We start from the raw sequence: 17,570 nt of genomic DNA, 5'->3' as shown, positions 1-17,570 counted from the left end.
TAGGGGAATCTCCTGATCCCTCTTTCAGCAATCGGGGTTGGCTGCCCCAGCAACACCAGGTTTTCAATGGTGCCAAGGTGCTGGGCCCACACTCAGAAGAAGCCACAGCCCAGCCTTCTCCATTTGCACTGTGCCCTGAGGCCCCACCAGCCCGCTGGCTCTTCTCTGCCCCCTGGCCAGACCCCAGTGCAGCTCCGGCTCTGGCCACTCTCAGCCAGTGTAGGGGGGAAGAGGCAGTGTGGGGTGCTTGGCTGGGCCCCTCTAGGCAAGAGGGTCCTGAGAGTCTGTCCGTGGCAGGGGCAGGCCCTTGCCTGGGTGATCATGCTGCTCCCAAGGGGCGAGAGTAATTCCCTGCCCCAGGAATGGGACCAGCCCCAGCCATGCTGCTGGCTCAGCCCAGCAGACACAGTCACCTCCCAGCAGCAGTGAGTTCAGCCAGGGGGGCAGGGCACGAGGGGAGTGGATCTCTGGGGGGGCCAGTGCAGGGTGCTGGGCTGTGAGGGGGCAGGGGTGCTGGGCAGTGGGGGAAGTTTATGCGTTTTGGGGTGCTAAGCAGTGGGGGGTTTGTGGGGGGGCTCTGGGTGGTGGAGGAGGTCTGTGTGTGTTGGGGTGCTGAGCAGTGGAGGGTCTTTGGGGTGCTGTGTAGTTGTGGTGATAGGGCTGTGGGGAAAGGCACTGGGCAGTGGCAGAAGGGGGAGATCTGTGTGTGTTAGGGTGCTAGGGAGTGGGAGTTTTGTGTGGGTGCTGAACAGTTGTGGTCGGGCTGGGGGGTGCTGGACAGTTGTGGGGGGGTTGTTGGGGGGGCACTGGGCAGGGTGGTGGTGTGCAGGGCACTGTGCATTGGTGGTGGGGGATATGTGGAGGGGCACCACAAATGGCATAGCAGGTCCAGGGGACATTGGGCATAGGGAGTAGGGGGAAGTTGGGCAGGGAGCTGTGGGGCACAGCCCAGGTCCACCCCCAAAGGGAAGTGGCATGCTGGCAGCACAGGGCCAGACAAACCATTGTGCGTCTGGCAACTGCCGGTTTGTAAACTGTGTCCTTGCAGTGGGCTGGGCGGAGTGGGGCCACCCCCGCTGTGCCATGCCCCATTGCCCCTGGCCAGCCCCTCGCTCTGGGGACCAACCTCCCCACGCCATGCTCCACTGTCCCCAAGGGGTCCCATAAATATGTTTGGCATCAGGCCCACAAAAAGTTAATCCGGCCCTGAGCCCCAGGCCCTCCGGCCTGTACAGGGCAAGCCACCCACTTACACTCACTAATGTTCCCTCTAGGAGCTAACTTTATCCAGGATTATATAGAATTTCAGGGGCCAGAGTCCACCAGGGAATCTGCAGTGACTATTTCTAATAAGTGATGTACGTGAAGAATGTTGGGGTATGTCTCCGAGCCTGTCGACAGACGGGGGGCTCTCACTGCCAGGCTAAAAGCAGCAGTGCTAAAAAATAAACCCCTCCCTAGGCCTCAGAGCCTGCACTCCAGCCTGAGCCACACCACTTATACAGCTATTTTTAGCACGCAGTGCAAACCTGAGTCTGTTGCCTGGGGCTCAGATTCACGGCTGCGGCCTGCCACTTGCTGTGTAGATGTACTCTCTGGGGCTGGAAAAGGTAACGAGAGATCCAGCAATTTCCCAAAGATGACTTTCTGTTGACTTCAGTGGGCACTGGTCAGGCCACCACTCTGCAAATAGTACCCAACCTTTTCTGCATTAGAACGAACTGAGTCCCCTGAAGAAGGGGATATTTTAGCAGAGTGAACTATTACAAATCCGATCCATCCATCCTGAAACTGATTTACATGAAGGCCAGTTGAGATGAAATAGTTATTTTAGCCTTTAGGTCGAATAACTGTTGCCCAGCTGCCTCTTCGGACATGGAACCACTAAACAGATGGCTGGACAAATATACGTTTGCACATGTATCTACTAATGTAAAGGTCACGGTGCAAACATTGTGAAGAAGAATGTCAAGAACCCTATGTGGATTTGGCGCATACAAATGGAACATCTTGGAAAAGATATAATCTTCTTCCCACATGATTTAAAACTGTACCCATTTCTCCTTAATGGCATTCCAAAAGATAAGAAGTATCTCTCAACAGGAATAAATAGAATTATATTATTGTGTCAAATTAGCAACTCTGAAATTACGGACTCAGAACGCATTTCCATTATAAGCCCTAATTTTCAGGTGCTTATCACTTCCCTAAATATTACCTTCCGGATTGAAATTGCTCATGCATATTCTCAGACTTAAAATTAATTTGTTGGATTAAAAATCAATTTGGCAACTTTTGCATTATCTTAACATGAATTAAGAGTGTTTTGCACCGGTCACAATTTTTTTCAGATCTATTTTAATCAAGAGGACAGCTCCAAAATGGACTTTAAAAAATTTGACATGGGTACAGTTTTTCATTAAGACTAGAGCTTTGCTATTCTACTGTCCTGGTGATATTGCCTACAGCAGTGGTTCCCAAACTTGTTCCGCCGCTTGTGCAGGGAAAGCCCCTGGCGGGCCGGGCTGGTTTGTTTACCTGCCGTGTTCATAGGTTCGGCTGATCGCAGTTCCCAGTGGCCACGGTTCGCTGCTCCAGGCCAATGGGAGCTGCTGGAAGCAGCGGCCAGTACGTCCCTCGGTGAAAAATTGTTCTCCTTAACCACTAACAACCTTTTAGGTACCTGAAAACTGTTTTCACCTCCCCCCTCAGTCTACTCCTCTCCTGACTAAACAAACCCAATCTTTTCAATCTTTCTTCATAGGTCATGTTTTCTAGACCTTTAATCATTTTTGTTACTCTCCTCTGGACTTCCTCCAATTTGTCCACAACTTTTCAGTGTCGTGCCCAGAACTGGACACCATAGTCCAGCTGAGGCCTTATCAGTGCTGAGTAGAATGGAAGAATTACTTCTCGTATCTTGCTTACAACACTTCTGCTAATACATCCCAGCAAGATGTTCCGTTTTTTTGCAACAATATTACATTGTTCACTCATATTTCATTTTTGATGCCACATAACCCCAGATCCTTTTCTGCAATACGTGTTCCTATGCAGTCATATCCATTTTGTATTTGTGCAATTGATTATTCCTTCCTAAAGGCAGTACTTTGCATATGTCTTTATTGAATTTCATCCTGTTTATTTCAGACTATTTCTCCAGTTTATCAAGATCATTTTGAATTCTAATCCTGTCCTCCAAAGCACTTGCAATCCCTCCCAGCTTGGCATTGTCAACAAATTTTAAAAGTGTACTCTCTATGCCATTATCTAAATCGTTTATGAAGATATTGAATAAAACCAGACCCAGGACAGATTCCTGCAGGACCCCATTCAATATGCCCTTCCAGCTCAAATGTGAACTATTGATAAATACTCTCTGTATATACTTTTCCAACCAGTTGTGCACCAACCTTATAGTAGGTTCATCTAGGCTATATTTCTCTAGTTTTCTTATGAGCAGGTCATGTGAGAGAGTATCAAAAGCCTTACTAAAATCAAGATATATCACAGCTGCTGTGTCCACACTATCCACAAGGGTTGTTACCTTGTCAAAGAAGGATATTCGGTTGAAATAATTTTTTCTTCACAAATTCAGATTGACTGCTACTTTTCACTTTTTCTAGGTGCTTGCAAATTGTTTAATTATTTGCTCCATTATCTTTCCGGATACCAAAGTTAAGATGACTGGTCTATAATTCCCTGGGTTGTCCTCATGCCCTTTTTATAGACAGGTGCTATATTTGCCCTTTTCCAGGCCTCTGGGATCTCTGCCATCCTCCATGCATTCTCAAAGATCATTGCTAATAGCTCAGCAATATTTTCAATATTTTCCTGAAGTATTCTATGATGTATTTCATCAGGCCCTGCCAGCTTGAAGACATTTAATTTGTCTAAGTAATTCTTTACTTGTCCTTTCCTTATTTTAGCCTCAGATCCTACCCCATTTGCACTGATGTTCACTATATTAGTCATCCAATCAGTGCTAATTTTTTTGGTGAAAATATTAACAAAAAAGGCAATTAACACTTCAGATATTGCTGTGTTTTCTGTTATTGTCTTTCCCTGCTCATTGAGTAATGGGCCTCTCCTGTCCTTGGTCATCTTCTTGCTTCTCATATATTGGTAAAATGTTTTCTTCTTACTTTTTATGTCTCAAGCTAGATTAATCTTGGGGTTTTTTTGCCTTGGCCTTTCTAATTTTGTCCCTTCGTGCTTCTGTTGGGTTTTTTTAATATTCATCCTCTGTAATTTCACCTAGTTTCCACTTTTGTATGACTCTTTTTTGAGTTTCAGGTCTTTGAATATCTCCTGGTTACACCAGCTGAGTCCCTTATTTACACTAACTGAGGATCTGGCTCTCATAGTTTTAGTCCTGTGTAAATTCAAGCTTAGGAATGATTAAAGGTGTTGTACTTGGCAATCAAAACAAATAGTGTCTGTTTAAATTTATCTCCATATATGGAGCTAATTGACTGGACGTTCACCATAGGTACGTCTAAATTTCCCTACCTCCACCCTCACATGAGCCAGTCCATAGAGCAAGATCCATGTTCATAGAGTCATAGAATCATAGAATATCAGGGTTGGAAGGGACCTCAGGAGGTCATCTAGTCCAACTCCTGCTCAAAGCAGGACTGATCCCTGACTAAATCATCCCAGCCAGGGCTTTGTCAAGCCTGACCTTAAAAACTTCTAGGGAAGGAGATTCCACCACCTCCCTAGGTAACACATTCCAGTGTTTCACCACCCTCATGTTGTTTGAATAGAGGATTTAGATGGATTTTGACTACCTTGCTACTCACAAAAATCCAGTGAGAGCTGGGAGATTTCCCCAGTAATCTCTGTGGGGAAGATGTTTAAAAGTTGGTGTCTAAACTGTGCCTGTAAAATTTGCACATGACCCAACCGCATGCACAAAAATGCATTTGTGTTTACAAACCAGTGAGCACAAAGTGGCAACCATGTGGAGAAAATGCATACTGATGTGTGCAATTACCTATACCACAGGCACAAACATTCAGAAATGTGGGTATCTATCCCGATGCTAATAATATTAAAATATTCAAAGAAAACAAATGTTTTAAAAGAAAAGCTAGTCACCAAAAATATGCCAAATCTGCAATCCACTGAACTCAGTGGACTACCAGCCTAAGTAAGGGCTACTCTCATAAGTAAGAGCTTCAGGCCTGAGCCCAGGAGTTTTGGTTTTCTCAGATGTATTGATCTGGTTTTTTTTTCAATTTGGGCAAAATGCAGAGGGCCAGCACAAGGCAGAGGCACTACGTAAGCCCTATTTAGAGTGTGTTACACAGCCCAGTCTTCCTACTGACTCAGACTGTTTTTTCCCAGTTGCCCAGCTGGGCCATCTAGGAGAATGCCTCCCATGATGGCTGCTCTATTGCTTGGCAGTTAGACCCATTTTGCCTTAATAGCTTGTGACTGTATCTACCTGTGGGGGATTGTGTTGAAACCATCTGCTCCCTCTAAAACAGGCCAACATACCATCTCAGAAATCTAGTACATAAACCACATTTTGGGGTACAGATCAATATTCACCTCACATGCATCTCGCATTCATCACAGAGCTTTGCAGTGGGGTTTGAGCAGTGCAGAGGCCTTGTGGTGGACCTCTGCAGGGGGTGAATTTCACCATTAAAGAAATATAAAATTCATCTATTTTAGGCATGCGTAAGAATAATTCCTATCTAGTTTTTCCTGCTTTGCAAGCATTGTCACACTAAGGGCCTGAAAAGGGCAGGGAGAAAATCTGTAATGTTCATTTATTGTGTCAGTTACCCAAAACTGGTATTTATCAACACAGGTTACTCAGCATGCAAGCAGACACTCCTCCAGCATGCAGGTGGAGGGCGGGAGTGGAGGAATGAGGAAGCAGAAGGAAGACATAAAATGAAAAAGAATGGAGAGGGAGGGAAAGGGGGATAGAAATGACATGAGCAAGCAATTCACGTGCAAGTGCATTGGCCGCAGGCAAGTGTGATCTCCGTGATCACATGGTGAGCATGCCACCCGCATGTCATATAACCCAGCTCAGATCAAGAGGAATATTTCCAACAGAATAATCTGTTTTGAATGTATTTTTCATCTCTGTTGGGCAGGTGTGTTTGCTCTTCCTGTTTTTATTGCCCGAGCATGTTCTGGGCATTGTAGTCAAAGCACTGAAAGGCAAATTCTCCCATGGGGTTAACGTTGCTATTCTTCCCTTTTAATGAGGTGCACAAAGAGAGCCATACTCCTCTTCACTGTTGCGAACAAAAGTTGATTCCCGCATTAGTCTAACAGGTTAATTTTTTCATCATGATAATTATGCTAGCAATGTTTCAAATTACAGATGAGAAAATTAGTCCAACATTTTCAGGCTACAGTTTTTTACTGCTTTGGAATATCGGAGTATCTCTCTGTCTGTGAAAATCACTGTCTGCTGATTTTATAAAAGGGCCTCCTTTGCTTGTTGAAGTAGCAGCCTACAATCAGACAAAAGCTTAGGGATTCAATCAGGTTGTATATCTAGGACTTCTAATGCATGTATAGCACCTCTTAAAGGGCTGGATCCTGCAAGTCTTACTCAGGAAAAACTCCCATTAGCTTCAAATGGAGTTTTGACTAAGCAAGTAAGGCAAGATTGAACCCAACCACAATGGGATGGTGAAATGTAGTTATGGCATTTGGGACACATCCTCAGCTGGTGTAAATTAGCAAGTTGTAAACTAACTTCCATGGTGCTTCATCCATTTAAATTATTTGAGGATCTGTTTGTTATTCCAACCCTCTTTGTAAAGTGGTTCTCAGATTCAAAACCCAAATCCAAGTGTTTATGATTTGCCTAGTTGTTTCAACTTTCACAGTAGTTCAGTGGTCGCTTCCACTCCATAATGTGTAAAGATGAGTCTGGGTTGCAAAATTGGATGTGGATCTGAACATCCCCATAGTTTGGGGGTGCTTGGAACCCAGAGTTTTGGTTCAGACCCCTCTAACGCTAGGATGAGTTGGGAGATCTTTTGGTTTTATTGTTTCATTTTGTCCATACGTATTTTCAGGAAACAAGCAGTACATTGGGTTACACACTGAGGAGTAACTGTACAACTAGAAAGGTGAAAAACTCATTTTAAAGAGAGCCTGAGAAATATGTTTACATAAGACAAGTACAAATATGCACATAGATTCAAGCATCTTCTGCCCCTCTCCAGACATTTCAATTTTACTTGAGCTCAGGGATGAACAGGTCAATGCCTGGTATCTTTTTCGTTCTATAGTCAAGCAACATAATAATTATCTATGAAATTGTAACACCCCCATAGTTAAACAAAAATACAGTTTGTTTGTTTTCATTTCTGACCTGATATCTCTTTGCCTGGATCACATTGGAGGATATGTCACACTATATCTAACTCGATGCATTGCAACACTGTTTGGCTGATCAGACGCAACATGATAAAGTGCAGTGAAACTCAGACTAGGTCAAGATTTTTTTTGGTATCTACCACTGGAGTTGAAAAGTGAGGGCCAACTCCTGAACTGGTATACACTGCCAGAGCTCCATTGACTTCGAGAAAACAATATCAGCTGAGGTCACTAGAGTCCAGCCATTTTTTTAATAGAGAACAGCTACAGGGTTTCAAAAAATCAGCCAATTCCTGCCATCCATACTTGGTCCTTACTCAGGCAAAACTCCCAATGCAGAGTTTCACTTCAACAGGAGATTGGCTTCAGTTGAGTCTTATTTCAATCCTCTCGGATTCGGGAGGGCCTTGCAAAATTAGTCCAAGTTTCAGGATGAGAATTATAGACCTGATCCTGTCCTGTTGCAAGCTATTGAAATTTTGCCACTGACCACAATGGGAGCACTTTGGGGCCCTTAAATACCTAGTGTTTTCATGGATCATTAATGTCAAGTTCCATTTTCCTCTTAAAGCTATCAGGTAACTCTTGTGCTGAGAGGCACTGAGATTTGTCAAATTGCCCTTCATATCTCCACTGACAACTGAATGTATGTCATCGTTTGCGCTAGTTATTTCAAAGCAAATTATTTTAACTGAAAAGACTTTCTATAGGATTATGCCCCCCATTGTTGTGTTTTTATGCATAACTTCTTATCTATTCTTGATTATACTAGAAGAGAGTTATGAATATTTATGGTTAGAATTTATAATTTACTGCTGTGCCTTTTCTACTGATTAATTCAAGGACACTTCATTTTTTAAGATATCTGGCTCCTGGAAAAGTCAAACACTTTCTCATGGACACCTAATGTAAACCCTGAATATTCATCTACCAGCAAAAATCAAATGCAGGTTCTCCTTCTCTCAAGAAACCACTGTAGTCCCCTAGTTTTGCCTGATTTTTGCAAGAAAAATGAGATCTGAATCCTTGTAACAAACAAGCAAAGTAGTGTAAGGATAAGGAGTTTGTCTTTAACTAGAATGCATAATTCAGTAGTCATTGCCAGAGCATCAGATGTTGACAGAGAAAATAACTGATTTTTTTTCAACTGTTAAGGGAATGGAGGAGGTGAGGGGGTGGATTTTTGCCCATGCTTCACCCTGGGCTGAGCTGACATTTGCTCTCTTTTCTCTCATTCCCTCCCATAAGCTGGTTACATACAAGTAATAACACAGGAGGGAGCAGGAATCATGGCTTCCTCTGTGACTGTATATAGCAATTACAAGCCAACAAGATTGTTCCATGGTTAATAAAGAGTAGCATAGCCCTTCCTCCACCCTTCCAAGAACACCATGTCCCTTGGGTAGGGCGAATTGGGGCGACTGCTCCAGGCCCCATGCTTTGGGGGGCCCCACAGGCCAGTGCGATTGGCCAGCGCAGTCGGTCCTGGAAGAGACGAATCCATCACTTCCGCCCCGGACCCCGCACCTCCCTAGGGACTGCCTATATAGGCCCAGGAATGAGGCCTGAGGATATTTGAAACTCATGTTATTATAAGGCCCTGCTTGCATGCTACAATATTGAACATTTTATGTTTAGTCACCCTTTTCCTTGCAATTTTTACAAGCCCCTTGCTGCCATTGCTTGGAAGGCAGGCCCTGCAAAGTTCTGACTGCTAGACTGTTTCACATTCACTAACAATAGGACTGGTAGATTTTTTTTTTAAAGAAAAACCAAAAATCCTTACTTTAGTAAGTTCTATTTCAAATTTCTCAGAAAGCACTTGGGCTGTGATTTCCAGCATCTCGACCTTCTGCACAGGAAACGTGGTGTCTGGCAGGTACACTGAGCATTGGCACACTCCATTTTCATTCAAAGAGCCGGTTACATTGGCAAATGGCTGTAAGAACAAGTTTGTTTCAGAAAGCAAATAAAAAATTGTCAATATGCTACTAGGAAACAACAGCAAAGGACTGACAACAGTCCCCAGGCAGGGAAAAGTTGAGCTATAATAATACTGACCCTGAAAGCATTTATTCATTACAACTTTCTTCCAATAAACTCAAAGTATTTTCCTATATTAATTCATTAAGCTTCACCCCACCTCTATAGAGGTAGTTAAATTCTATTATAACCATTTTAACACTGGCAAAACTGAGGTACAGGAAAGTTAAGTGATTTTTCTAAGATCAGACAGTCAATGGCAGAGCAGGAAATAATAATATTAAATCTTATTGGCAGTCTTTCCATTGTTTTGAATGGTCTTTGCATCAGATCCAGTTAGTGCTTTTAGTCCATTAATTTCAAAGCACTTTACAAAGTTTGTTTGGATTTTACTGATGGAAGAATCCATAGAAATTGATCTATTTTCATGGAAAATTTTGATTTTGACTAAACCCTATTTTCCCCATTGGGAATATGATTCATTTGATATTTTTCAGCTAGCCCTGGTAAACAGGTTGTATACTCAACCACATTCACATGAGAGCTGCTATGCCAGCTACTGAAGGGTACTGAGTGGAGTAAGGGACATTTATCACTGTTCCATCAGTGCACAGAGGTATAAACAAGTTTTTAAATTGGGGCAGTTAGAGTTAAAAAATAATAAAATATTGGCTGTTGAATATTGCTTTTATGAGTAGTTTTGTACCATGACTAAATTTGTCCACTTCCAATAAAGTGAGATAAACAGGCTTCTGTTCCACATTCAGTGCTTCCTTTATTGATTAACACAATCCCTAAATTTGGGCTCCTAAATCCCTTTTAAAAATTAAATTGAGACACCTAAATTGGTTAGGCATTGCAACACTGAGTGCAGGAACGCTTAAATAGCTTTTAAAAATCTGGGCCTCAGTCATTATTAAAAATGGGCCTTGGGCTCCTAACTCCCTTAGGTGCTTTTGGAATTGTCACCCTCAGACTCCTCACTTTACTGGATTTGAATTCTGCTCAGCAGGAATGGTGAAAAAAGTAGCAGAGAGGAAAACATCCAATTAACAGTCAAATACGGTTATTGTACTTACCTTTGATAAGGCCCCCATCTGTGCTAGCCTGTAGGGAGGGGGCATTATTTTATCCCTCAGACAGATTACAAACTGCCCTTTATCTATGTTTATTTAATAAATTAAATAACTCTTTTAAAAGTGGATTTAAACTATCAAAAACCCACCAAACGTCAATGGATGAATTCAACTACTTTTTAAAAAATTATTATTTGTATTGTAGGAGTGCCTAGTTACCCCCTCTGAGGTTTGGCCTCATTATGCTAGAAGATGTACATATACATACTAAAAGACAGCCCCTGCCTTAAAGAGGTTAAAGTCTAAATAGACAAGATAGCTAAAGGGTGGGAGGAAGAAATATTGTTATCCCTGTTTTACCAATGAGGAACCCCGTTGAAGGCAATGGGAATTTTGCTGTTGACTTCAACGGGAGCCAGCATTTGACCCAGAAAGTTTAAGTAACTTGGCCAAGATCACACATGACATGTGGCAGGGGCAAGAATTCTGTCTTTTATGGCACCCATTTCCCTACTATCTGAGCACCTCAGAATCTTTAATGTATTTGTCTTACAACACCTCTGTGAGGTAGGGAAGTGCTATTATCCCCATTGTACAGACGGGGAACTGAGGCACAGAGAAGTTAATGACTTGCCCGAGATCACACAAGAAGTCTGTGGCAGAGTAGTGATCTGAATCCAGCTCTCCAAAGCCCCAACCACTGGACCATCCCAAATTCCCTGAGCCCCGGGCTAGTGCCTTAAGACTATCCTTCCTCCAAAAAAATAAATGGCATCAATAGGTTGAATCACTGAACTCCTATAAGAACTAAGAATTAAAGGTTGATGAAGTTTAGCAGGAATTTAGAGGGACAGGTTTCAGTAGAACTATTCAGCATGAACAATGGTTGCAGATTTCAAGGCCTTTGCACATTAACATCACATCAAGTTCATAGCTTCCTCAGACTTAATATGATGTTGACAGAATTGTTTCATTTCTTCCATTGACATTATAGTATGCTGGGTTCATGATACTGATGAAACCGTAAGCAGTATTATTATTAATTATTATTATTATTATTTATTAAGATCTTCCTGGGTCCCTGAGTCCTTTGATCACAGTGCAATGTCAATAGAATTATTAATTTTGGTCATAACATCTTTCCAAGTCCTACCTAAAAATATGCTGAAGTTTGGCTCTTTTTGGTTGGTTGGTTGGTTGGTGTGTGTATTTTTAAAAGCTAAATAGGCTTCATTTAGTATTTAACAGAGAGCAAACTGTCCTAGCCTGTAGCAAGGACTTGACTGCAAAAGTTCTGTTTGTAAAATTAAATCATGTATTACATAAAGGTATCTGAGTCTAAAAGAAATATTATTCAGCCTGGTCCAAATATTTGTAGCTTAATAAAGTAAATGAGAGCTGCTAGGTGCTGAGCATTTCTGAAAACCAGGCCATTTATTTGGGTGATGTAGCGGGGTAGACACTCCGCTCGGGCCCAGAGGGGTTTAAGATAGCCCTGGGAGAGGGCTGGGGCAGGGGAAGAGCTGGACTGATTGGCAGAGTAGCCACAGCTGGGGGCCATGCCCCAAACAGACCCAGCGGGCCAGGAGCAGAAGAGCACTCTCTCTAGCTCTGAGAAGGAGGGATCTGGCTGCAGAGACCTGAATAGAGGACCCAGTTTGGAGCAGGGCTGGGGAAAGGCCAAGGGAGCCTGGGAGCTCTGGCCTAGGAAAGCCCCAGGCTGCAGGCCTGGGAAGGCCTATTAGGCACGGGGGTTGCAGGGGCAGCCACGGGTAGGCAGAAGCAGCAGTCCAAACCCAACCTTGCCGGTGATGAGTGGCTCATACTGCAGTCTGCGCCAGGGTACGGGGGCTAGTTGGTGACTGACAGGAGCCTACGACTGAGGCGAGGTAGGGATAGTGGGTGGGGGGTTCCCTGGGAGGGGGAGACCTAGAACTGTGGGGCACTGCCAGGGGGCAGCACCCAGTGAAAGGGGCACCGGGGTCCTGGGAGGGACACAGGAGTCAGCAGTAAGGTGAGACACCAGCCTGAAGAGGGCGCTCCGGAGGCTGGAACGCTAATTCCCTGAGATGACCAGCAGGAGGTGCTGCCGGTGAGTCTGCGCCTGGTTACAGTGACTATATATGGATTTAGGAACCTAAATTTAGGGAATTAATTTTGAAAATCCTGAGCTCAAGTTTCAGCTTAAGCAATTTGGCACAGAGGACACAGAGTCCTGTGACAGCCAGGATTAGACCTCTAAACAACCTGATTTGCGCTTAATTTACTAGACCACACATCTCTCTTATCTTAATGATGATGTTTACTATAGCTTTCCAAGAACAGTAAATAATGGTATACCTCTCTCATAAACTGAGGTTTGTTGAGTGTGGCCTGAGGTTCGGTCAGATATTCCACCAAGGTAGGAAGAGGTGTAGTCTGGAAAGGAAACAAAAACACCTGTTACAATGCAACACACTACGTGTCCCATCCCTATTTAAACCATGACCCCCCTCTCCCGACAGACAATCAGCATTCCAGATTCGTCAGTATTCTGAAACACTTTGATTTTGTTAAGGGAGCCATCTCCAGCAGCTCTAACGTTGATTGGGATTTCTGACTGACTGCTGAGACAGTTAATGTTTCTTCTGATACAACGCTGTTTCGTGGAATCCTTCCTTTGAAAAAAGCTTCATGTGATCAATGAAAGGCCTCGAATGCTCAGTCTGTGCAAAACAATGTGCATTATTTATGCTAAAGTAATATATACCCTCTCACTGCCATCTTATGGAATAAGGTGTCAGGTCCTACCCCTCCGTAGCACTGGCAAGATTGGATGTCACTCTTGAACCTTAACATGCATCCCTGGGAGTCTACAGTAATCAAGGGCCTGTGTACTGCACAAAATACTATACCGCAGGGACGCAGCCAACCACCGTACGCAGCTGAGCTCCACCGAATGGGAACCGTGGCAATCTCCAATGCTTACAAAACCATTTGATAAACTATGCATCAAATTATGTGATTAAACTAGAGGAGTGTGGGGCACGAAGGGGCTTGCACAAGGAGGCAGCTGCTAGCCAGCCGTACAAGAGCAATGTGCCATTCCTGCAGGAGCTCCGCATGGCAGGTGTCCTCCCCAGCTGCACAACTTCAAAGCCACGCTGAAGCAGAACTCCATTCTGACAGAGCTCTGGAGCCCCAGTTTTAGCCAGCTTCCCCTGAAGGCCTCCCACTACTTCATCCAAGAACCTGTTCAGCTCCTCATGCTGCTGCATCCCCATCACCTGCTCCCTCATTCCCCAAACCAGTCAGACAGTCCCACTCCTAAGGAGCCCCTAAAACAGCCAGCTGGACAGCTGTGGAACTGGAAGATGACAGGAAAAGGGCTACTTGTTTAAACTGATTCAGAGAAAACAGGATTTTTTTGTGCCAGCTTGTCAAAAAGATAATGTACCCAACCATTTGTCTGGCCCCCTGATAGTGTTGTACAGGGGGGCTGATGGTGATTAATAGCAGAGTTACAAGGAGCATCATAAATTTTACAAATGTCTGCATGAATTATGGTTTACCCAAGAGTGAGCATAATGAGGAGAAATCTCTGACATACTAAATTCCCCCGTCCTCAGCTTATCATTATGTATTTACACTTCAGCCTTGATTCTTACTGCCAGGAATTGCCACTGCTTATTCATGCTGCAGTGAAAAAACATTCCCTCCCCTTAGATGCTGAGTTCCCTACGTGAGTCCACAGCACTTTCAAGGCCTACTAGACTGCATTAATAGTATCACCTAGAACTCATATAGTGCATTATGTTTTCAAAGTGCTGGACAAATGAACCTGAGACACGGAGATCTAGATCCAGATCTTCAACACTCCAAAAGGCTGAGGGGTGTTTGCATGTGTGGTTTTGGATTGAGTTTGTCTCAAGTACAAACCATATTTAATTAAATATGACCTGCATTTTGCATTTAAACTCTATTCAGATTCTCGATGGGAGTTGCATTTGCCTAACTGAAGGCAGAATTTTGGCTTTTTAAAACAGTGTAATCTGGTTTCGGATTTATAATTAAATCCCAGCACATTTGTTAAAGGCAGTATTTTACACTTGCTACCTGCAGAGAGCCCCCAGAACAAGTGGAGATCTGAAAACTTGCCTCAAATAATTTTAAAAGGTGTTCCTAGCAACCTGAGTAGTAAGAGGAAAAAAGAATACATTAGAGCCTGTGAAAATTATAATACGCATCTTACCACATTATGGAGTGCAATGGCATTTTGTAGAAAGACCAGCAGCACAGCCAAGTTTGCACACTTCATCTTCTCAGCAAACAGGTATGATGGAGAAAGGACAGACAGAGCCCTTTTATAGTGTGCTCTGGGAATTCCCCCAGCAGGAGTTTTGTGCTTAGAAAGAGGAACTTGTGTAATATTTATTGACACTTCTCATAAAGGTGAGTGAATCTCAGCACAGAAAGTGACTGAACTACTATTATACAAAGATAACTTTTTCATTGCCTGCTGTCAAAAATTAACCACCCTGCCCTTTTGTACCGCAAAGCCCTTCCTCATTCCCAGTATCTAATTTTGTTCTCTGAGAGCCACAAAGGAATAAGTACACAATGGACAGAACAATTAATTTGATAGGACTGCAGTGATTAAAATGCATTCTTGGTGGTTTGGGGGGGGGGAGAATAGCTGCTTCCTTTTACTGGACTTTTATCCGTATTTTTATTGTAAATCCTTTCAGGAGCACATAGACAACCTGGACCACATCATCTTCCTAACCCTGCTTCTAAACTCAGATGGGGTGAAAGCACCTCAAGTTAGGTCATTTCACATACAATGTCAAAGGAGCATCCTTCCCTTTCTCTAAGCCCCTGGATGCCTTTTAGCATGAGCACATAGGGCTCCACAAATTTGGGCTAAAGGCCAACTATTGGAGAGGGGAGGGGGATGAGCTAAAGAACAGCCCCAGCAAACCTGAAAGATAATGCTAAGACAGTCCGCGTTAATGCCCATCCTATAGCTTTGGTACCATGGCTCCTGAAGCAGAGGAGATCAGGGAACAGCACACTGTGGAATGGCCCTTTGCGTGGGAGCACGAAGATCTACATGGTTTGCCAGCAGATTTCAAGACATTGAGGCAATCGATGAGCTGGTCTCATGGCATTTAGGCACTTCCACTTCCAGTGCTCACTGGAGCCAGGCGTAGAGGCAAGCAAGGATGAAAATGGCTATCCAGACATTTCTGAACTGGCAGGAAGGCTAGGTGTGAGTTTGGGTGGAAGTTCAGGTCAGTTCTCCTACCTTTAATTAGTGTCTGCAGTTGTATTTTTAAACAATACATACTTATTGTGGAGAATGGAGCTTGGTTCTGTTTTCTGAGTACTGCTTCTTTAAGTGTAAGAAAATAAGGGAGGGGGAGGATTCTGAGACCTTACACAGAGGGTACGCAACGCCTGAGTGCCGCAGAGCTGCGTTCCACACGAGCTCCCCCAGCATGCAGGTGAGGCAGAGGTGGCACAGGCTGAAGGAAGCCACTATGGCAGCTGTAGGCTCTTTGGGGATTTCCCTTACACAGGAGAAATCCCATCTGGCCAGTTCTATCAGGTTTCTCACCTGTTTGTGCTGGTGGCGCAGAGCAAAGGGGCCCCATATCGGAACATAATATTCTACCCCACCTATTTCCGGACTTACAAAACAAGTTAGAAACTTTATGTCCCTCCAGATATGAGGTTATTCCAATTCCTCTGAGTAATAACAGCACTTCACATGTACCGCATCTTCCTTCTGAAGAATGTAAAGAGCTTTTCAGCAGTGGATTAATATTATCATCTCCAATTTACAGAGGGGACAACTAAGACTTAGACCAGTTCTACACTAGAAACTTTTGCAGGTATTATAATGTTGATTAGGGATGTGATTTTTTTTTTTAACAATACATCTATACTGGCAAAAGTCCTAGTGTAGGTGCATAAAAGTCCTTTTGTACCAGCATAAGTCTTTATTTGTTTGGGGAACTGGTATAAGCTACACCAGCAAAAGCACATTTTTGCTGGTAGATGCTGAATGTACACTAGAAGGGTTTAGTATAACTAGACCTGTACAGCTATATCAACAAACCTTTTTCTGCCGTAGCATAGACTGAGAGAGGAAGCCAGTGTGACAAAGTCAGGAGTAGAATCCAAGTCTCCAAAGTTCCAGCCTCTGCTTCATAGGTGTGATCCTAGGCCCACTGAAGTTAATGGAAAGACTCCCACTGATATAAATGAGCTTTGGATCTGGCCCTATCACCACTTGACTGCACTTTTCACTAGGGCAGAGGTGTTGTGTAGATAGTCCCAAGACATGCTATATTCTGTGGACAGCACAAATTGTTTCTCATCAATTCTTGGGACATATAGTTCTCAGTGTGTCAGATTTCTATGTTTACCTTCTATTGTTGACTTTGAATAAGCACACAGATTTATTTTGTATAAATTTGCAATAGAGCAAATATAGAGCTACACTGTTAACTTCCTGTGCAAAATATTACGCAGTCTAAACATCCGACGAGTGACAGCAGTTAGAACACAAACAAACTGGCAGTGTGGGAATTGGGAGGACAAGGTAACTAAAATATTTGCTTGTCTGGTTCATTTCTAATCACAAACAGGCCACCCAAGGTGTTCCAAATGTTCTGCTTAATATGCGGGATTCTGTTTTAATTGAGAAAATTATGGGCCCTATTGTCCCATCTGTCTTTGTGGGTGGAAGGGATGAAAACTTGGTGGATCTCTTGCTGAGAAGAGCAGAACAGTGTAGTGCTTCCTCTGTGGCCTGGTAGCGTCCCTTCTCCCAACCTCCATGGTAGTCCCTCCACAAGTAAGTGGATCCATGCTCTTTCAGGGGTAGGCATAAGGGAGCAGGGCTGGGGGAAGGGTGGGAAAATCATGCTGTCTATGCATCATCCCCCACACCAGCACTAAGGAGAATCCTCACCTAGGTGAATATTGACCTATGGCCTGATCCAAACCCTCATCCAAACACTCTCGTTTACTTCAGCAGACCTTGAATCAGACTCCTAGTGAGTATGAACTTGTGCGCGCACCCTCTTTAGACTGTGGAATGTCCCCAAGGGAATCTGCATCTAGGGGAGGTAGAAGCTCCCTGTGAATGGGATGGGGCAA

The 17,570-nt window shown here is 43.7% G+C and overlaps 1 protein-coding gene and 1 long non-coding RNA gene across 2 annotated transcripts in view; one reads left to right on the top strand and one right to left on the bottom strand.

Moving 5' to 3' along the window:
* The window catches only part of OLFM4 (olfactomedin 4), a 31,827-nt gene extending 17,081 nt beyond the window's left edge, over window positions 1-14,746 (bottom strand). The window contains exons 1-3 of the mRNA XM_048831430.2: window positions 14,653-14,746; window positions 12,762-12,839; window positions 9,149-9,301 (exon numbers count right to left, since the gene is read on the bottom strand). Coding sequence (XP_048687387.1) covers window positions 9,149-9,301; window positions 12,762-12,839; window positions 14,653-14,718 — 297 coding nt within the window. The 5' untranslated portion in view covers window positions 14,719-14,746. The remainder of the gene's footprint in view (window positions 1-9,148; window positions 9,302-12,761; window positions 12,840-14,652) is intronic.
* The window catches only part of LOC142072217 (uncharacterized), a 56,729-nt gene that overhangs the window by 4,340 nt on the left and 34,819 nt on the right, over window positions 1-17,570 (top strand). The gene's annotated exons all lie outside the window — the stretch shown is intronic.

Source organism: Caretta caretta, chromosome 1 (assembly GCF_965140235.1).
Source record: "Caretta caretta isolate rCarCar2 chromosome 1, rCarCar1.hap1, whole genome shotgun sequence".
In the NCBI taxonomy this organism is placed as follows: Eukaryota; Metazoa; Chordata; order Testudines; family Cheloniidae; genus Caretta; species Caretta caretta.
This window is presented reverse-complemented; position numbering and strand designations above follow the sequence as displayed.